Below are 22,546 nucleotides of genomic sequence, written 5' to 3' on the forward strand. Positions count from 1 at the left end.
GTCTTCCCACGTTCTGCATCATAGCCTAGGTATAAAAGGCATTTGTGCCTACTATGGCTTAGTGTCTTATGATCTCCTCTAAAGGAGCATCTTTGTGTTGTCCCAGAATAATTCTTCTACAAACCTCATTAACATTTTCTCTAGCAAGTTGTCTTATCGTTATTCCTGTTGCCATATTTTCACTAATAGTTAATATTACATCTATCTGCAGACATCTCATGAAATCAGCAGAGGGTTCATTTGGACCTTGCTCTATTTTTGTGAAGACTTCCCCTCTGTTTGCCTTCCTGGGAGGGAGCCCCATGCTTTGATAGCAGCAGCAGCAGCAATTTACTCATTTGCTGTTATGGGGTAATTATGTTGTGCTAGAGCTTCTGCACACTGACCTTTACCTGCTAGTTGGTCAAAAGTGATTTGTATATTTACCCCAGGTTGCCTACAGAAGCCACAGGAAGTTTTGTCCAGGTTCTAAATATGTCCTTGCTATAGATTTCCAATCATTGGGGGTTAAAATTGCATAAGCCAAATTCTCTAGTACCATCTTAACATAAAATGATGTAAACCCATAAAGAGTTCAACTCTTTTTTAGAATTTTGATAATTTCCAGATCAAAAGGAGCATATCTTCTCCTTTATTGACCCGAAGAGCCAAACTTTTCAATAACAGGGTATGCATTTATCAAATCAGATGTATCCTGTCCTTTTTTAGCTTTAACCAGTGCCTTTTGTAATCTTGTCATAGGTTGCTTCCTAGGTGATGCTGATTGTGTTACTGCCCCTCCCCCTCCTTCTTCTCCCTTTACCCATGAAGAGTTGATTGAGGGGGGTAGGTTAGGGGATGGGAATGCCCTAATGGCTCCTGCTGTGAAGCACCACACTCCTTAATTTCATCAGGTTTGTACTTAACTCCTTTCTTCATCTTTTTCACCTAGTTTGTCAGTATCCTCCCCCTCCTGCACTTTCTTCTTTTTCCTTATTCTATAACTTATATGTATAGAATGTTTCTTTAGGAATTGAATCAAGACCATTATCATTGTAATATTCACTTAGTTGCTCTCCTACTAGTTTCTTCTTCCTTAGAGAACCAAGGAGATGAATATTGTAATATTTCTAAAATGCCAATGATCTTCTCCCATGTTACAATCAAAACTTGTTTTTTTTGGTCAGTCTAACCATGCATTTTCACACTTTACTTGCTGAGGAAAAGGCTATTTTCTAAACATTTGTCCCATTTCAGCTGAAACACTAGTTTAGCCCTTAACAAAGTTTCCTTCTTGTTTGTTTTTGTACTCACCCTAATTTCTGGGTCATAGATGTAGGTCCTTAGCGCCTCGTTTGGCACCAAAATGTAGAGTTGTTGGTTTTCTGGTGGTTTTGGGACCAGCTTTCGGTTCAGCAAATTAATCACCATGAGAATAGCCAGGTGTTAAAAGTCCAACTCCTTTATTATCTCCTTCACAATCTAATTTCCTTGCCTGGGGCTAGGGCCAGCTTTCTTGAGGTTCTCCAGAATGTGTCTTGGTTTCTATGGGGAAGGCAGAAGGACCACCACAACAGTCTCTCTCTTGAAATCTGTCGGAGTCTGAGAGCTTGTGCTCCAGCCTCCTTCTGTCTTCTTCAAGCCCTTTCTGAGTCTGTGTCTGGCCCTTCTGAGTTTCTCAGAGCCCTTCTGAGTCTTTCTCTGGCTCAGACGGGCCTTGCTCTCAGTGGAGAACTGCAGGAGGACAGGTCTGCCACCATGGTGATATGAAATGGAGTGAATGAATCTGGCTGAGTTTGTCCCAACTTATATGCTCTATTACAGTTAAATCCATTCATCATACTGAGTATAAACCAATCATTATATCACTAGGGAACCATTATTGTTGTAAGATTAAATCAATCATACTGAAGTAGAGAACTATTAATCACCATGCTAAACTAGATAACCATTGTCTTATCAATTCCACTGAGTTAGCACCTTGTAAGAATCCTTGTTTCAGCTATAGAATTCTGGCCCATAATAAATAGGGAAGCAGCTTCAGTATTCTCTGCACTCAGTAAAAAGACTACTTTTCTTCTTTCTTTCTTTATTAATTGTTTATTTATTTTTTATTATAGCTTTTTATTACCAGATATATGCATGGGTAATTTTTCAGCATTGACATTTGTAAACCTTTTGTTCCAATTTTTCCCCTTCTTCCCTCCACCCCTTCCCACAGATGGCAGGTTGACCATTACATGTTCAATATGTTAAAGTATAAATTAAATACAATATATGTCTACATGTCCATACAGTTGTTTTGCTGAACAAAAAGAATCGGACTTTGAAACAATTAGCCTGTGAAAGAAATCAAAAATGCAGGAGGACAAAAATAGAGGGGTTGGGAATTCTATGTAGTGGTTCACATTCATCTCCCAGAGTTCTTTCGCTGGGTATAGCTGGTTTAGTTCATTACTGCTCTATTGGAACTGATTTGTTTCATCTCATTGTTGAAGACGGCCATGTCCATCAGAATTGATCATTATATAGTGTAATGTCTTGTTCTCTCCAGAAACTGCCGATCGCTCTCTGGGAGGAGATCTGCTGTCTCAATTCAATCCCAGACTCAACTCTTACTCTGTCCAAGACTTGACTAACTCCTTGGCCTCCTACCCTCCTCTTTTATCCTAGCAGAGATTGTAGTGAGAACATGTGCTCCTCTTGGTGTAAACTCCCTTTAGAGGCCCGAACCAAAGGTCTGAGCCAGAGAACTGTCAAGTCAGCCTGAGTTCTCACCTTGTAATTGTCCAGACAACCTGAGCTCTCACCTTGTCACTCTCCAGACAACCTGAGTTCTCACCTTGTCACTGTCTAGACAACCTGAGTTCTCACCTTGTAATCCTATATAATGATCTCCTGGTCCTGCTCATTTCACTCAGCATCAGTTCATGTAAGTCCCTCCAGGCCTTTCTGAAATCATCCTGCTAGGAAATGATCACTTATCTGAAATGTTGGTAAATATAAGTACTAAGACCCAATGGAGTTTCATAGCATACCCTCTTGTTTATAGACATCATGTGACATTTTTATGGATAGACACTGTACCAGGCATCATATGTTATAATCAGAACTAACAAGAATACAAAGGGATATTTGATCCTTGGCATGGATCTGGTATGTGCTATTCTGTTCTGATTATACCTATTCACTTATGTCTTTTTAACATATTTTTATGTTTTTGCTAACTTAGCATCATGAGATAACATCTATTTATTTCAGAAACACTCAGTAGCTAGGTGGTATAAACATAGTACAGGGCCAGGACTTAGGAAGACCTGAATTCAAATATTGCTTCAGAAATTTACTGGCCATAGCCAGCAAGTCCTTTGGTAAAGCTGGCTGCCTCAGTTTCTTCAACTGTAGAATAAGGATAATTATGACACCTTCCTCTCAAAGCTGTAACTATCATGAGAGCTAAACTCTAAGATTTGCAAAGTGCTGTATAAATGCTATCTATTACTATTACATTTTATGCATCAGTCAACATTTATTAAGGGTTTACTACAGCGCAGCTGTTAGTACAGTGGATAGAATACTGGCATTGGAATCAGGAAAACCTGAGTTTAAATGTAAGCCTCCAACTTACTAGCTGTGTGACCTTGGGCAAGCCACTTGACCCCTGCCTCAGCTTCCTTATCTGTAAATTAGGCACAGTAATAGTCCATTATTATAAGGATTAAATGAGCTATTTGTAAAGTGCTTTGTACAATGTCTGACTCATAGAAGGTACTATATGAATGCTCACTATTATTATTGTTATTAAGAACAAAAAAAAATGAGACAATCATCTATAAATACACAAGTAACACATTTCCCCTTAAGATTTATAATTATAAAGTATACAGATATGCAGTATTTTCACACTCAAGAAAATGAATTCATGATTGGGAGAGGGGAGGGAGGAATGCTTTCTCAGGCAGACTTGTTTCCAGAAGTGATCCAGAAGTAAAACTACAAGCTCTGCTTGCTGAAACCCTTCATCTCAGTGAAGGTAATGGGCTCATCTCCTCTTCCACTTCTTCTTTTTGTTTATTGAGCTGGCACATGGCTAAAAAATGTTTTTTTCTGATACATGGGACAACTTCTTTTAGTAACTAAACGAACTGTTACTTTTCTCACATTCTCAATATAACTTATCTCAACAAAATAACCCACAAAGGAAACCAAAAATAACTTAGAATTAACATGTACTTTAACATATTTAACATGTATTGGTCTACCTGCCATCTGGGGGAGAGGGTGAGGGGGAAAGAGGAGAAAAATTGGAACAAAAGGTTTTGCAATTGCCAATGCTGAAAAATTACTCATGCATATATCTGGTAAATAAAAAGCTATAATAAAAAAATAACTTAGAAGGAAAATAGCAAGTCTTACTTCAAAGTTAGAGCTTCTCACATGAGTTTCTTGCCTCAGATTCCCTAATTGTAAAATGGGGGCAATAATTGTATCTACTTCCCAGAGTTGCTGTGAGGATTAGCTGAAATAGCATTTGCAAAGCATTTAGCACAGTGCCTGGCATATATGTGTTTGTGTGTGTGTGTGTGTGTGTGTGTGTGTGTGTGTGTGTGTGTGTGTGTATAAAATTGCTAGCTATTATTTCTTTCTTGCTAAATTTTGTGACATTTTCTCAGTCCTCGTCAATTGACCTCTTCAGTGTTTGGCACTATCAACTTCTCCTTTTTTCTGGATATAGGAGATAGTGGTGTAGACAAATCAAGCTTGCATTTATGGGCAAAGGATCTAGATTCACAATTTAATACTACCTACCTGTATGACCTTGAATAGTTCACTCTAGAGCCCTCTTGAGACTTAGTTTCCAATTTGGGCTAGATAACCTCTCATTACTTTCTTTCTATCTGTGATATTAGGGTATTCTCTTCTTCTGGGGTTTTAATGAAATTGCTTTGTCATAATTCTTTATATGTCGCACTGATCCTTTTTGGTTTCCTTGGGGGAATTATTGTCCACAATTGTAGAGGGCTGGAACTCTGGAATAATATACTTGAAACAAGGATACTTACGACAGGGTGTTTACTCAGTGGAATTGATGAGACAATGGTTCTCTAGTTATATATACTTAGTACTTAGTCTGGTGATGTAATGGTTCTACAGCTGGCACATGCTCAGTGTGCTGTAGTGATGTAATTGTATTAAGGTATATAAGGACAGAGAGGACTTGAAATAAGCAGACTCAAGAGAGACTCGAGTGAGAGTATGCTCGAGCTGGATCTCAGACTCCAGAGAGATCCTCGAGAAAATTAGCCCGAACATTACACACAATAATGCTCTTTATCTACATGCATATACTTTAGGGTTGTTGTAGGCTCTTTGCTTTTCTCTTGCTCAGTATATCATTTTTGTAACCTTAAATTAATTTAACCTTAACCTTAATTAAATTAATTTTTGAAGAATTTATCAAATATTTTTAGTTAATTGGATTAACAGTGAATTACTCTATCAGATTTTCCCCTCTCCTATGGGGAATCATTTTAGGAGCCACATTTATTTGTTATTCTGATGGTGTATTCTAAATTATTACAAATTTTGGTATCTTATGACCTCTAGCTCTATGATTCTATCATCTGCTTTGAGCCTTCTAATTAAATGCATTATTTACCCAAAGAGGTATTTAGAGAAATTGAATTTGAGAGAAAGAAAAACAGACTTTAATTTTGACCATAGGTCATTGTGTTATGTGACTGAGTAAATGCTCCAATAATATTTTAGCATTATTTATTTTTTCCATGTGAGATGCGTGTAAATACCAATTAATTAACTAATGTTGCATTCTACATTTTCATCTGAGCTAAAAAATGATGATAATATTTCTTGAATGCCTAAATGAGTGTATAGAAACAAACTAAATATTGTTATATGTTATAGAGACTATAGAAGCCATGTTCCTGTCTTTCTGGAGCTTGGGAAAATAACTAGAGAACAATTTGAGGCCAGCACATAAATATGCTGTAATAATGAGACTAATAACTTCTAGCATTTCTATAGCACTATGTGTCAGGTGCAATGCTAAACAATTTATAATTATTTCCTTATATCATTCTTATAACAACTCTGCAAATTGTAGTGTTATTGCCTCTGCTTTATAGATGACCGGCCTGAGGCAAACCAGTTTATTGACCTGCCCAAGGTCACAAGGCTGCTAGTAGGTGTTTAAACTTGTCTTCCTGACTACAGGCTTGGGGTTCTCCCCACAGTGCCAGTCAGTGGTAGAGTGGAATAGACTTGGGCCCACCCTGCCATACTTGAAGGACACCCAGGGTGTTAGAATGGGAGGGGTAGACCTCTTGTCTGGCCCAATTTACAGATGAGGTCCCTGAGGCTTCCAAAGGCAAAGGGAAGATCAGATCTGAGATTTTAGGCTGGATTTTCCGACTCTGAATCTCGCCTCTTTCTATAACTTTCTATTGCTGGGTTTAGAGCAAGTCCTCTGAATCTACTGGAAGAAATTTGTAAAGTAACTATGTTTGTGAAGTAACTTTTGAGAAGAGTATGGAATTCACAATGAGCAGAGAAGGGAAGGAAATGGACCTAGCCCAAGAAGAAGTGTCAGTGGTGGGATATTGTGGCAGATTTTAATTTTCATCATTTCTTTTAATGATTATAAAAGACCACCTATCTATTCTTTGCTAAGTCCGGGCTAGCTCCTCTGAAGGGCTCAGAATCAGCCAGAGTCAGGATAAGCAAAAGCCCTTGCCCCATGTTGGGCGCCAAAATGTCATGCTCTGTTGTCTCTCAATTGTAATCCTTCTCGGGGAGGAGGTTTCTTTTCTATAAATCCTTTTCACTGGGAGCAGGTTTCTTGGGAGGCTTCTGGAGCCTCCAGACAGCATGAAGGTAGACGTGGGAATGAATCAGACTCTGGCTCAAAGAGTGTGAGATTGTGGGTTTCCTGGAAGTCAATCCTAGTTGTGAATCTCCAAGAGCAGGCTTTTCCTTTAGTTCTTGTGAATCTGCTCTTGTCCAAATGTCCCCATGTAGCACCACAGTAGACTCTCGAATCGCCTTCTTCCTGAATCCTGGCTCTGAATTTCCTCGAGCTTCCCTGAAGTTCTCCCGGGGAGGCCTTCCCTTGACTCACTCCAGACTGACCCTTCCAGACTCTAACTTCTTTCAAACTGCCTTCCAGACTCAATGTTGGCTCCTTATATCCTCCCAGAGAATGGGCTTGTGGGCACTCCCAGGGGCTTGTGGGAACTCCTTTACAACCAATGAGCGAACTCCTTTAAAAGTGTAAGGTTTGAACTAAAAGTGAACTCTGAGCTAGAGAATTTTTAAGTACTGACTTAGCACCTAGTAAGGATTCTAACAATTCTTGATGAGTTTAATTCATCAGCTCCAGATGAACTACATACTGAGGTGGTGTGATCCTGGATATCTTAGAATCAGCCGGAGTCAGGATAAGCAAAAGTCTTTATTCTTGGTCTTTTGGGGTCACTGTCAGGGGATTAGATCTAGGGATCTCCACACCTTCTTCCTCTCTCTCCACCACCCAAGAATGATCCTGCTTGCCCTACTCCACCCTCTCATCTCTCTCTTTTCCTTCTTTGTCCACACCCACAGATTGAGCCAGCACAGAATAGTTGGGGAGGGTCATTCTCCAAGCATGTTAATAGAGAATTGCCCAATGGGTAATTAGCCTTAAGTGCTAGATTAAGTTCTAGCTCTTTAAGCTGAGATACTGAGAAAACTGGCAAATATGATTATTGAACCACTGTCAATTCTCTTTGAATGATTATGAAAAACAGGAAAGGTTTTGTAGGACTGGAGAAGGGCAAATGATGTCTCAATTTTCAAGCAGGAAAGAGACTATGATCTTCAAAATTATAGGCTAGAGATTAATCTTTGTTCTGATAAAAAAAATGTAAAACATAGTTAAAATGGTGGTTGATGAACATATGGAAAAGGAAGCAATGAATACAGAGAGAGGATGGCTTTAAGATCAAGTCATGCTCTAATAACCTTGTTTCCATTTCTTGAAAGAATTATTAACTAGTAGATTGTAGCAATTGCAACAATTCAATATACTCAGATTTTTGCAAAAAAAGTTGACAAAATGTCAAATGTCATTAGACTTATAAGTTTGCTTGGGAACCAGTTGATTGACTTGACTTGGAGTAGTCTTTAATAGGTTGATGCCATTTTTAAAGTGTTTCAAAGATTTGTGTTTGGCTCTTTATTATTAACTATTTTTACTGGAGACCTGGATAAAGGCACAGATGACATGCTTTTCAAACAAAATTCTAGAAGACATTACTAGTCCTCTACATAATTAAGTCAGAAGACAAAAGGATACCAAGCTCCTGAGACCTCAGGTTGCATTGTGAGACATAATTTAGGACCAGGAAAGGTATGGTCCTGCTGTTCTCTGTTACATTTTAGGAAGGACACCAATAAATTGGGAAAGAGGAGGACAGCTGAGGTTGTGTTGAACCTTGAGATTATGCCATATAGATGAGTAGCATTTAAATAAAGTGCTTTAAAATTTGCAGTGTTTTACTCATATTATCTCATTTGAATCAGAGAATTATTTTGTAAGGGAACTGGTATCATTACCCCCATTTTATAAATGAGTAAGATGATTTGCCCAAGACTCCACTAGCTAGTAAGTCTGAGATAGTACATGAACTTTGGTTCAAGAAACCTGAGGTGTTCAACCTCAAGATGAGAAAACTTTAGGAGTTTCATTTGTGAAAGACTTAGCTGCTTGGCTCAGAAGAGCTCTGAATGGGAATGACAGATGCAGACTAAATATCAAAGAACACTTTCAAAGAATTAGAGGTAATACTGAGTGGAGTGCTGCCTCAGAGTACCTTGTTCATCTCTAATGGGGAGATTCAAGCCCAGGGCTAATTTTTTCTTTGTAAGCTTACTGTGGGGACCAGTCAATTACTGATTGGTCTGTTGGAGGCAACCACTGAGCTCCCTTCCATTTTGGAGATTCTCCTTCTTGGCAGATATCCAGAGGATTGCCTGTTGTATCCAGAGAGCATGTAAGAATGTAAGACAAATTCCCAATGTGTAGGATTTGTCTTAGATTTTTTTAGTTTAGCAATGAGGCTTTAGAATCAGATTTAGATGAACTTTCCTGAAAGTTACAAGTTTATCCCCATACCCAGAAGAATAGTGTAGTTATGATTTTGTGAAATAACTTGACATGCTAATTTAAAAATAAATGAAAAAATTGTAGTAAATGTGTATAAAGTTGTTTTCTATATTAACATATTGGATTGTGTTTCTGTTTGCAGGGAAAAGGATTTGGAAGCCAAGATTATTATTCAGATGGAAAAAAACAAAACAACAATCACAAACTTAAAGGCAAGTTCTTTGTTTCTCTTTTGAGATCAATAGACTTTGTTTTCTTTATGTAGAAAAATTTTAATATCAGTTTAATACCATTCTCTCATCTTGGCTTTCTGTCTTCATTTCAGCCAAATGAGTTTGACATTTAGTTTTACTGTGATGGAATAGAAAAGCAATTTTGTCCTTCCTCCACTTTCTTTATATCTTTCAATTTCTGGTGTTGGTTAGGAAGCTAGATTTAAGGACACTCTTATCATTCTAAATCATCATCTCAAAATTAGCAGACCAACTAGGCAGTTATTTTGTTTGTGCTGTGTAGTGGTCCTTGTTCAGAATATCTTATAAACTCTACCTATAAACTCTAAGAAAAGGGCCTTATAAGAAGGGCCTTATAAGCAATTTTATTTCAGAGTATTATTTTAAGCTATAGTTTTGTCAATGGAGAAAAATGTCACTAAGAAAGAGTTTAGAAATCTCCTCATTTAAAAAGAAAACCATTAAAAGCTGACTTTCAGCACCCAGCATTTAGGAAATGTTCCAGGAAGAATGGAAAAGCTTTGTTTATAATTTCAGCCCTTTTCCATTGTGACTTTGTAGATTTGTGTTTATAAGGCCAGCAATTGGCAAACTGTGGTCTTTTTCTGCTCTTGAGTGACTTCAGAGAAAAAAGTTCAGATTAGTTCACTGCTCAAGGGACCAAATACTTTGCATTTCAAAGTAGTAAAGCCTATCCCTTTACCAAGGGAATGCTTTCATCTTCAAAGCTTTTGAGTCATTTGATACCGTACCAACAAGTTTTGCTGTAACTGCATCTGAACAAGAATTGTCCCTTTGTTCATACCAGTTCTGTGGCCCTAAAATGCCTTTCCTCTCTCTCTTCCCCACTCTAGCCCCTCTAGACTTTTACATATATAAGGATATATTCATTATCCAAGGCCAGGTCAAGTCTTGCATTTTCTGTAAAGTCCTCTTTCACAGACTACAGCTGTCTGTGTTCATATTCTACTGATTGCCTATATCATTTTGTGATGTAACAGATGTCACCTTGTCACTCCAGTGGAGTGTAATCACAACCCACAGTGGGTGGAGGCCTCCTACCTCTCATCCAGGCATGTTGGCACTGCCACGGTTTCACTGGCTTGGCTCAATCACTCCAGCTTGCTCTAAACTTAGCCCTATCTGTTCTAGAAATGGACCACCAATAAATATTTATTTTCAAACTTTTTCAAGAGTCCTAGGGAATAAATCTCTGAAAGGGAAATGGACTCATCCTACTTACCACTCTAATTCCCAATCCCACTTACTTCATTGTGTTTTCTGTATCCTCCATTAGCCACATTCAATAATGAAACTTTTCCCGCATTGATACTAATATACTAATATAACCGTGGTGTTAGTAAAATGCAGCACAGTAATATATATATACCATTATTATAGTCTCCCAATGGTATTATGTCTGGTGGAGAGTAAACACACATTTAAAGAATCATTTAGGGGGGCATATGTGCTCACAATAGTGGCTTTATTGGATAATTCACCTTGAGGTTGCACTGCCCAATCAAAAGGGAGCTCTGGGCCCCTAGCTCATCAGGACAGCAAAGAGCCCTCTCTGGTGTTCTGGTGTTTCCTTTTAAGCTTACCAGGTGCTGCTCCAGGGCAATAACTGTCAATGGAATTCTTGGCCAATGATATTAACTCTCTTGACCAGTCAGAAGTCACTGAGCTACCCCCTTTAATGGCATATTGCTTTCTAACTTCCACAGATCCAGCAGATCAACTTTTTAGCCCACTTGAAAAAGTGGTGGGCCTAGAGTCAGTACTACTTGAGTTCAAATGCAGGACAGATATTTATTAGCTCTGAACTTTAACCTTTGTTTGCCTCAGTTTTTTTCAACTGTAAAATGGGAATAATAACATATCTTGTGCTGTTATGAGGATCAGGTTTTTTTTTTTTTTTTTTTTTTTTTTTTTTTTGGATAGTGTTTATAAAAAGTGTTTAGCACAATGCATGGCACATAGTAGGTGCTTTATTAAACCATTATTATTTCTTTCCTCTTCCCTTCTTATATGCTATATCCTTCATTCTTCTCTTCAGATTTCTGTGCATTTTTTTTAAATGACCTAGCTCCTAAACACTTTATAGACTTAAATGAGGCCCTCATGATATCTACTTACTTACTTTATACTTAAAAAATTCAAAAGTCCAAATTTTCTTTCCCATTGCTAATTCTTTAAAAATGATGATGCATCTTCAAATTTTTGTATAATTTTCCTTTTTTATTTTACCCTATGTATTTATAAGGAAAGAAAGAAGGAAATATATACTTATTAAATATTATGTGCCAGCATAAATGTTATCTCATTTGGTCTTTGTAACTACTATTATTCCTATTGTACAGATGATGAGAAAACTGAGGCAAACAAAAGTTATATGGCTTACCCAGGGCCACAGAACTTGTTCTTCCTGGAACAAGGCCCAAGCTTTATCCACTGTGTTGCTTTCTGATATACAAATTAACTGTAACCTCTTATACATATAGTTCTGAAGTATTCTACTTAGTCCCTGATCTCTTTGATGCTCTTGAAACTTTTTTATATCTCTAGTATTAAAAAATATGTATGTTTCTTTTTAAACACTGAATTCCTCCCCAATAAGGGAGGCAACATTCTACATTGTCCACAAAGGGATTCGAGGACTGATATTTTTATATTACTTATATTTATTTACCGATTTATTATATTTATATTACTGATCTTTGTCTGAAAGTGATTTCTACACATATGTGTTATATTGGCACTACTCTTTCATATGAGTAGTAGTTCATATACTCCATTTAGATTCATAGGACTGTAACAGCATAGATGTTGAGCTGGAAGGGACCTTACAGGCCACCTGGTCCCACCTACTTATTTTATAAATGAAAAGATTGAAGCCCAGGAAATTTAGCTAGGTCATATAGCTGATAAGTGTTTACAGCCGCACTGAACCCAAGTCATCTGACAGACAGTGGTCATGGTTACATTTTATTATATTCCTGGGTTTTTTCTAACTAGCTTGTAAATGTCAGTTGTAGGGACCAAGACTTATTTAACTTACAACATTAGTTAGCATAGTGCCACATTAAAGGTAAATGTCAGGTAGCTAAATAAATGAATATACTTTTGTTAATTGAAAGGAACTGAAACTCACAAGAAGTTTAAAGTCTAAAATAATCTCCCAAATAGTTCTGTTTTATTCCTTTTCTCTTATCTATGTTGAAATCATTTTTCTTTAAATCACCTCTTTGATCAGCCACAGATGTCGAGATTCTTAACACTTTTATGGGAGGATTTTTCCACCACAAAAATTATATAGGAAAATTTAGTAAGAATTTATTAAGTGCCCATTATGATTAAGATAAATGACAAATCATTTAAAGAATACAAAGATTTATGAGACAATAGTCTCTGTCCTTAAGAAATTTATATTTAATAGAGATGTCATAACAGTATAAGAGAGGCTATATCAGGTGCCATTAGGTTAAATATAAACTAAATGCTGTAGCTGTGGAGAAGTGGAAGTGATGACTTTTGGTTAAGGAAATTGGGGATGTTCATGAAAGCCTAGTTCTAGAACTGAATGGGGGTTATAACTCATCTATTCAGTCTCTTCATTTGATGGTTGAGGAGCTATGGCCCACAGAAAGTAAGGCACTTGCCCATGTCGCTCTGTTGGCCACGTTGGGATTTGAACTGAGGTCTTTGACTCCAAATTCAGCCATGTATACTTCTTTCTTTTTAGGCTTCTTAAAGGTCTTGGAGTCATGACATTTTAGCAACGGAAAGAATCTTAAAGATCATCTAGGTCCTGAAAGATGGGTGATATAATAAGTAGAAAAGGAGGATAGTGTATATTCAAAATAGTGTGGGGTATAAATAAAGATGTGGGAGTGGGGAACAGTGGGGAAAATCCAGCTTGTCAAGAGCAAAGTATTTGTGTAGGTCACAAATGACTCTAAAGACATCAGTTCAGGCAACATTGTGTGTGTGAATGAATTCTAGAGCAAAGAGTTAAGATTTCTTTAGGACATGGAAATTATTGGAGGATTTTGACCAGACAAACAGTACATCTAGAGAGATTGTTCTTGTTAATGGAGTGCTTTGCATGTCAAAAGGCAATATTTATTATTATTATTTTCTTTTCTTTTCTAGATTCCAGAGGGAGGGACTGGAGATACAGGAAGAGAACGCACCAAAACCTTTACCTATGACTTTTCTTTTTGTTCTGCTGATTCTAAAAGTCCAAATTATGTTTCTCAAGAAATGGTAGGATTTCTAAAATCTAAGTGTGTGTATTTTCATTTTGCACAAGTTACTTTTATATAGATAATCTTCCTAAAATTTTATGTTGCTAATTTACATGCATGACTATGCAAAAGATCTATGGGAAATTCTATGTGTGTGAGTTCCCTCCAATGTGTCCATGACTTGCTAGAAAATTTTAAGGTGTTATCCATAGAACAAAGGAATGAAATGATTTTTTTATCCCCAACATAACAAAGCTAAAATAAATCAGGGGTAATGATTGGGTCAGACAGGGTTTTCCGATTTCAAGCCTAGTACTCTAGCCACTAATCATTAATTCTGCTCCTTACATAAATTTAGCAATCACTATTGAGGCATTTACGTGACATAATGGTTTAGACTATTGGATTTGCCAACAAGAAGATCTGAATTGGAATACTTCCTTTTTCTCTTATTAGCTGTGTGACCAGGAGAAAGTTATTTAATTTTTGTCAGCCTTAATTTCTTCATATGTAAAATGGGAATAACAATAACATCAATCTCACAGTGTTGTGAAGAACAGATAATATAACGTAAAGAACACATCTTAAACCTGATAATTTTGTTCTTTAATCAAATCTCTTTTGTATATCTTTGTAAATAATCCAATTTTACAAAGTTGACTTCATATTAACATTGTGAAAATACCATCAGAAGAGAGATTTATTAGCAGGCAGCTAAGGAGAAGCAATTTGGTGTCTTAATAGCTCTTAGCTTAGCTTTTAAACTAAATCCTGAATTTCATGAACCTTCCATTTCCCATTAGTGTGAGACAGACACTGATATATATGTTACACATTCAATCAGCAAACATTTTTTTAAGTGCCAACTATGTGTGAGGTATGGTGCCTCCCAGTCCTGGGTTCCTTTGCTAATAACACTGTAACATTGGAGAAATGCATTAATTTTTCTGTGCTTAGTAATACTTGGTAATAGACTTGGGCTTCTTGGCAGAAATATTAGGAAAAAAATATTTGTTTAAAATTTTTGCTTAATTGAAAAAATTATTTATTTATTATTTATTTCTTTATTTTCAAAGCATATGCATGGGTAATTTTTCAACACTGACCCTTGCAAAACCTTTTGTTACAAATTTTCTCCTCTTTCCCCCCATCCCCTCCCTTAGCTGGCAGGTAGTCCAATTCATGTTAAATATGTTGAAATACATGTTAGATCCAGTACATATTTATACATTTATCTTGCTGCACAAGAAAAATCAGATCAAGAAGGAAGGAAAAGAAAAACTGAGAAAGAAAACAAAATGCAAACAAATAACAATAGAATGAGAATGCTATGTTGTGTTCCACACTCAGTTCCCACGGTCCTCTCTCTGGGTGTATATGGCTCTCTTCATCACTGAACAAGTGGAACTGGTTTGAATCTTCTCACTGTTGAAGAGAGCCACATCTAGGAGAATTGATCATTGTATAATATTGATGTTACCATATGCAATGATCTCCTGGTTCTGCTCACTTCACTTATCAATTCATGTAAGTCTGTCCAGGTCTCTTTGAAATCATCCTGCTGATCACTTCTTATAGAACAATAATATTCCATATTCATATACCACAACTTATTCAACCATTTTTCAACCGATAGACATCCCCTCACTTTCCAGTTTTTGGCCACTATAAAAAGGGCTGCAGCAAACATTCTTGCATATACAGGTCCCTTTCCCTTTTTTAAGATCATAATTTTGAGCATAATTCCAGATTGCTCTCCAGAATGGCTGGATCCATTCACAAATCCACCAACAATGTATCAGTGTTCCAGCTTTCCCACATCCCCCCCCCCCCAACTTTTGTCATTATTTTTTCCTGTCTTCTTAGCCAGTCTGAGTTGTTAATTTGCATTTCTCTTGATCAATATGATTTGGAGCACCTTTTCATGTGACTACATATAGGTTTAATTTTTTCATCTGAAAATTGTCTGTTCATATCCTTTGATCATTTGTCAATTGGAGAATGGCTTGAACTAGATTTATCTACTGTTTTATTGGGTTGGAGGCAGCTTCCTAAAACCCCTAACTCTTAAAGCAATTAAGAGTCCTTATATCTTTAGGGAGTTTTGCCTTAGACTTATATCTGAATGAACAAGTGTTCTTGTTATATAACAGAATTTGCTTGATATTTTGGAATATTACAATAAAACTTCCCCTTCCATTAATACTAATGGAGTCTGAGCTCATGGCCTAGCTAGATCTATGTGATTTGGCACTCTGCTCTAACAACTACATTCTTAAGTTACCAGATGGAACCTAATAGTGGTAGCTTAGTCATTGAAGCATCACTCATGCATAGCCAATCAATGAACTTGATGATAATTTTGAGAGATTGCTGTGCCACAGTTCTCTTTAATTGTTCCGACTCAGTTTCCCTAATTGGTTCTGCCTCCGTTTCCCTGAATTGTTCTACTTCAGTTTCCTTAACTGTTCTGCCTCAATCCTCTTAGTTGTAAAAATCCCTCTCTGGTTCATTAAGACTGAGGACCATTTGCTCTAAGGTTATAAATTGTCAATGGGAGGCTCAAGATGAGGGGGATATCAGACTTCCTGGCTCCTAACTCCTTCTCCCCTCAAGAATTTATGACACTGCCCTCTAAAATATTCCAAAAGATAATATCCTGGATACTTCATTGACATCTTTACTTTTACTTATTCAAACATCCTGACTCTGGCTTTTAGTAAGAATTTATAGCCTCCCCCCATCCCGACAGAACCAAATGGTTCTATAAAACCTTTTGCGCTCTTTTTCTCTTTCTTTGTTCAGAAAGGTATAAGAGGACTTGGGATTCTCCCATTCGTCACTGGATACTTTGAGACGAGTCCTGTCCAGTCAATTAAACTCTCCAATTAATAAAATATTAAAAACTCTCTAATCTCTATCTTGCCTCAGTTTCTCCAGCATTACAAGATAATTGATTTATTTTTGTAGATAGGCAACTAGACCATTAAATGATAGGGTTGGGCTACAGTTCTTGGATGCCATATCTTCCCCCTCCCCCCCAAGGCTGGGGTTAAGTGACTTGCCCAGGGTCACACAGCTAGGAAGTGTTTAGTGTCTGAGACCACATTTGAACTTGGGTCCTCCTGAATTCAGGGCTGGTGCTCTATCCACTGCGCCACCTAGCTGCCCCCTGGATGCTATATCTAATTTAGACTTTCAATGTTTAGTTTGAGAAAGTTGTAATAGAATAAAAAAAAAAAAACAAAACACACACACACACAAAAACAAAACAAAACCCGTAGATCAATTTGAAATGGCAAATTGTTATATTTTAAAATCTTATTTAAATTTCAGGAATTCTATTTAACCTGCTTTAGTATAAACACTTGTTTTAGATCAAAGTCAAAGATACCATTTTGTCATTATCTATAGCTTGGTGGTTCATAGTTATTCAAAAGTGTTATAAGATATGTTTTTGTGATCTGAAATGATTGTGTTTTTCCTTTTCTTTTTCTTTCAGGTTTTCACAAATCTTGGCACTGATGTCTTACAATCTGCATTTGAAGGTTATAATGCTTGTGTCTTTGCCTATGGGCAAACTGGATCAGGGAAGTCTTACACTATGATGGGAAATTCTGTACGTTATTTATATTGTGTGGAAAGAAAATTTATTTATAATTACTTCTCTCATAGGACTGATTCTCTTTTCTGTTCTATCTCCTTGATGTGCATTAATTTGGTTTTTATGTTCTGATCATTCTGGAGCTATAGGATAAGGCAAAGTAATAAGTTGAACTAAATTTCTTGGGAGAGATATTAAATTAGAAATAGTTTTAGTTGCATAAATATGAATAATAGATGCAAGTCCTAACCTATTTTCTTTTTTTAAAAGTCTGTAATCTTATAAAAAAAGTACTTTGGGCTTACAAGAAAATTATGCTGCTCTTTTGCTTTCAATTTTAAATAAAATCTATATAGCTCTGTTCTTTTAAAAACATTTTTACATTATTCCAATTGGGAAAAAGTTATTAAAAAGATCAGTATCCTTGGAAGAAAGGCATTATATAAATTCAACAAATCTGTTTACTAAAAAATCTGGGGAGGTTGGATCACAGAGATAGTAATAATTAGTTGACTCAAAAAAACCCCCATAGAGATAAAAAAATAGATCAAATATTATATCCATCTATTACATACATTACTGTTAAAAGTCCATCATTAGTAAACAATGCTTTTTTATTACCTTATATGCTCTAGATTTACAAGTTGTTTGCATCTTTTACTTGTTAAAGTTTATATATGGAAATGACTGGCTGATATTTCAAATGTATGGGGGAAAAGCTATATATATATAAATATAAAATGTGAAAACTTGGAAGGAATTAAGGAACTCTAAATGTTAATGCTGCTTATTCTCAGGAATCTAAAATGGGGATATTGTTAAGTGTCTAAAATGTAAGTACTGACCTTGAAAGAATTTTCTTTTGATCTTTACTACTCTGTTCTCATTGAGCCATTAAGGAAATACTAATCCTTATACTTGGAGCTTTGAGGCTTCCCACCCTGCTCTCCATACAATGAGGGCATTGGGCAAGGTAATTTCTAAGGTCCCTTCCAGCTCCACCATTCACTTTAGGAGTGTGTGGTTAAGAGAGGAGAAAGAGCTAGTGGAACTGTCTGAATTGTGGAAGTGAGTTGGTTTGTAAGCTGACATAGTTACTTGGAGAGCATCAAAATGAAGATTTCTAGCTTTAATATTCAAAACTCAATAAAAGTTATATTTGAATATGGATCCCTACATAGCCAGCTTAGACATTTACTAAAGTAAACTATGAATAGCCAGATTTTATTTGGATTAGAATAGATTTTACATAGTTTGGGTTTTTATCCTTTTTGGTGAAAGTAAAAAAAATTATGAAAGGGCCTCAGTTTCTTTTACAGTAAAGTGAGGCTTGGACTCTGCCTCCTTTTGGGGTTTTCCATCTACCTCTTGCCTCCTAAGTGACCCTGGTCCACAATGCTCTGTCATAGGACCTTTTTATTTTAGTAAGTAAGCTTATTCATTTTCACATTTTCACTTTCCAGCTCTGCAGATTATTCCCAAGTCTTTATATCCACATCTGTTGTCTTCTCTAAGTTCCAGCTCCACATTTCCCACTGCCTATTGGATATTTTCAGCCACAGGTTCCTACCAGAAGTTCAAATTTAATTTGCCCAAAACTTCATTCAAGTCCTCTTACCCATCCTGCTCTTTACTCCTTCCTCCCTTTCTTCTTCTCTGCCCTTCCCCCCATTTGACCTCTGCCTGCCTTCCCTAAATCTGTGGCAGGTACTGCTATCTAAGTAATCATGTAGACTAACCTCAGAGTTGGCTTTAGACCCTACCCATGCTTCCAAGTCCCATTGATTCAAGCTCCTTCTGATTGTCCTATCTCCTGCCATTATCTTTAGCAGAACCTCAATAGCCTCTTATCCTGTACTATTGTACTGTTTCTTCCTATTTCTTGTAGCACTGTGTAGACATAAAAGTTTTTGGTTGATTCCAATCGATCTTGAATTATAATTAATAGTTTTCTCAAGATTTCTTTCTGGTCATCACAAACGCTACTTTTCAAAAACCCAAAAGGTGACTCTACATCTGGAAGTAATCAGATATCAATCTAGAAATCAGATTGGTTATAATACTGTAAAGTCTAAAGTAGAGAATCTCTGTATAGTCTGTTAAAATAAGACTTGTAGCTGATTTGTGACTCAGATCATGAGCCTCTTATTGCAAAATTGAAGAAGGTAGGGAAAATCACCAAGCTGTATAAGTATGACCTAAACAGTATCAATTATGAGTATGAAATGAAGGGGATGAATAGATTTAAGTTATTAGGTTTGGTAGATAGAGTACCTAAAGAACTCTGGACAGAATTTTGCAATATTGTACAGGAGACTGCAACAAAAAACATTCCTCAAAGAAAAAAGAAGAAATCAAAATGATTGCTTGATGAGGCTTTACAAAAGAAGGACAGTGAAAGACAAATGAGAGAGAAAAAGAGACCCAATTAGATGTAGAATTCCAGAGAACAGCAAAGCAAGATAAGGTCTCCTTAAATAAATAATGCAAAGGAGCAGAAGAAAATAATTGAATGGTAAAGAGGAGATCTCTTCAATAAAAATAGAGATATCAAAGGAATGTTTTGTGCAAAAATGGGCATGATAAAAGAAAAAGTGGTAGGGACATAATGCAGGCAGAAGAGGGGACAAAAATATGCAATCCAATTATACAGGAAGGAGTATGGTTACTGATCTACAGGTAGACATCTTGGAGACTGAAGTCAAGTGGACCTTAGGAAGCATTGGTAACAATAAGGGTCGTGGAGATGATAGAATTCCAGCAATTAGAAGATGATGCTATTAAAATGCACTCAGTGTGCCAGCAAATTTGAAATAGACTGGAAAAGATCAATTTACATCCCACTTCTAAAGAGGGCAATGCTAAGGAATGTTCGTTACCAAACAATTGCACTCATTTCACATGGCAGCAAGGTTATGTTTAAGATTCTGCAAACTAGCCTTCATCAATAGGTGAACTGAGAATTACCAGAAGAATTGGGTAGTTTTTGAAGAGGCAGAGGAACTTGAGACCAAATCTTCAACATTTCCTGGGTTATCAAGAAAGCAAAAACATCCACTTCTGTTTCATCGACTACACTAAATTCTTTGTGTGGATCACAACCAAGTGTGAAAAGTCCTCAAAGAGACAGGAACACCAGTCTTGTCTCCTCAGGAACCTGTATGCAAATCAAGAAGAAACAGAACCGAATAGGGAACAAATGATTGGTTTAAAATTAGGAAAGGAGTATGACAAGGATGTGTGTTGGCACCTTATTTACTTACTCATATTCAGAATATCATGCAAAATGCCAGGCTGACTGAATCAAGAGCTGGAATTAAGATTGTTGGGAGAAATGTCAACAATTTCAGATATGCAAGTGATCCCACTGTGATGGCTGCAAGTGAAGAAGAATTAACCTCTTGCTGATGATGAAAAAGGAGAGTCTGAAAGCAGGCTTGAAACTTGGGACACAAGTCCCCAAAAGAACAACAACAATGAAGACCTCCTCTAAGAGCTTGACAACTGTTCCCATTCCCTTCTTCACAAGTAGAGAGAGAAAAAAATGGAAGCAGTGTCTGATTTTCTATTCTTGGGCTCAGAGATCATTACATATTGCCACTGTAGCCATGAAATTAAAAGATGCTTGTTTCTTGGAAAACTGGCAAATCTGGACAGCATACTGAAAAGTAGAAACATAACCTTACTGACAAAGGTCTGTGTGGTCAAAGCTATGCTTTTCCCAGTAGCAATGTGTGGCTGTGAGATTTGGGTTTTAAAGAAAACTGAGCATGATAGAATCAAAGCTTTTGAATTGCAGTGGTAGGGAATACTTTTAAGAATTCCTTAAACCACGGGGAAATCAAATCAGTCAATACCTAAATTGATTGAAGCTATACAATGCAAGGTCTAATACTGAAGCTGAAGCTTCGATACTTTGGTCACATAATGAGAAGACAAGACTCATTGGAAAGGAGTCTGATGTTGGGAAAGATTGAAAGCAAAAGGAAAAGGGAAAAATAGAGTGAGACTGATCAATAGTGTCATGGAAACAATGTACATGAATTTGGACAGACTTAAAAAGAAACTGGAAGATGTCAGGGCTTGCCGTGTATGGTCCATTGGGTCATAAAGAATTAGATATGACTGAACAATAACCTTACATTATACTTATTTGTATACCTATCTTATTTTCCATATTGATTTGTAAACTCCCTGAAAATGTTTTTCATTCTTATATATAGTTGGCCCTGTACTTTGTACATATTTGGTGCTTAATGTTGTAATTGAATTAGATATTCATAATTTAACATTGAATCCGTTAATGAAAGATAGAATTTGAGCCAGAAGGAACCTATGGGATTAACTGGTAAAACTCATTTTATAAATGAGGAAACCAAGGCTCATAAAGACTAAATACATTTCCCAGAGTAAATTAACTGTTAAAGCTAGAATAATCCATGACACTATGACTAACTGGGGAGCCTCTTCCTGCATATTCAGTTGGAGGTTGTGTTGAAAGAAATTATTTTATCAATTCTTGATTCTTATTACAGGGTGATTCTGGCTTAATACCTCGAATTTGTGAAGGCTTGTTCACTCGTATAAATGAAATGACAAAATGGGATGAAGCATCTTTTCGAACTGAAGTCAGGTGGGTTTTGTTTAAATTAAATTAGTCTCTTTCTTAACAGGCCCACTTTCATCCATCCCTTATAACTATACATTCATTTGGAAAGGGCTTATGATTACAGGGACTCTTCTTTTCCTTCTTTTGTTGCCATTTGGCTATTGTGTCCTCCCCTTCTTATGACTGAAGGCTAATAGGCTGGAAGAAGGTGGCAGAAAGTAGTTGTGAACATTTTTTCTCAGATAGCCCCTTTCTCCTATCAGTCCCCTACCATTGGTTTCCTTGGCATTTATTTAGCCTAGTCCACCCTATCTCTTCACTCTCTACTTTAGAGAGATTGTACAATTTTTCACCCTGAAGAACTCATAAAATAGCCTTAATTTTCTGAAATTTACATGCATTAACATGTAAACGCCTAATAGTAACATGATTAAGTGACTTCATATTTTCTTTATGGTCTAAGTAAAAACAAAAAGAGAGAGGAAGAAATGGAGCTTTTTACTTTGTTTCTGTTTATTTCTTGTGTCTGTCTGCACAAACCCTTAGAAAAGAATCACAGAGCCATATATGCAAGACTAGATTTTGTTCCCTAATAAGTCTGGGAAATAGGGAAACTTTTTCTTTTGGATAAATTTTTATTGATGACCTTTGTAAATTATATACATTCCCCAACAGAAATCCTCAATCCTCCAAGAGGGTTATTCCAAA

At 36.6% G+C, this 22,546-nt stretch overlaps 1 protein-coding gene across 12 annotated transcripts in view; it reads left to right on the forward strand.

Annotated features, from left to right (window-relative positions):
* The window catches only part of KIF16B (kinesin family member 16B), a 341,720-nt gene that overhangs the window by 30,710 nt on the left and 288,464 nt on the right, over positions 1-22,546 (forward strand). For 10 of the 12 annotated variants that reach the window (XM_074287819.1, XM_074287817.1, XM_074287818.1 and 7 more), the window contains 4 exons: positions 9,285-9,354; positions 13,531-13,644; positions 17,128-17,244; positions 21,765-21,862. In XM_074287819.1, coding sequence (XP_074143920.1) covers positions 9,285-9,354; positions 13,531-13,644; positions 17,128-17,244; positions 21,765-21,862 — 399 coding nt within the window. Of the gene's footprint in view, positions 1-596; positions 894-9,284; positions 9,355-13,530; positions 13,645-17,127; positions 17,245-21,764; positions 21,863-22,546 lie in introns of those variants that run through there. The other 2 variants (XM_074287821.1, XM_074287822.1) reach the window with 2 other exon arrangements.

The sequence above is a fragment of the Sminthopsis crassicaudata genome, chromosome 2 (genome assembly GCF_048593235.1).
Source record: "Sminthopsis crassicaudata isolate SCR6 chromosome 2, ASM4859323v1, whole genome shotgun sequence".
Lineage (NCBI taxonomy): Eukaryota > Metazoa > Chordata > Mammalia > Dasyuromorphia > Dasyuridae > Sminthopsis > Sminthopsis crassicaudata.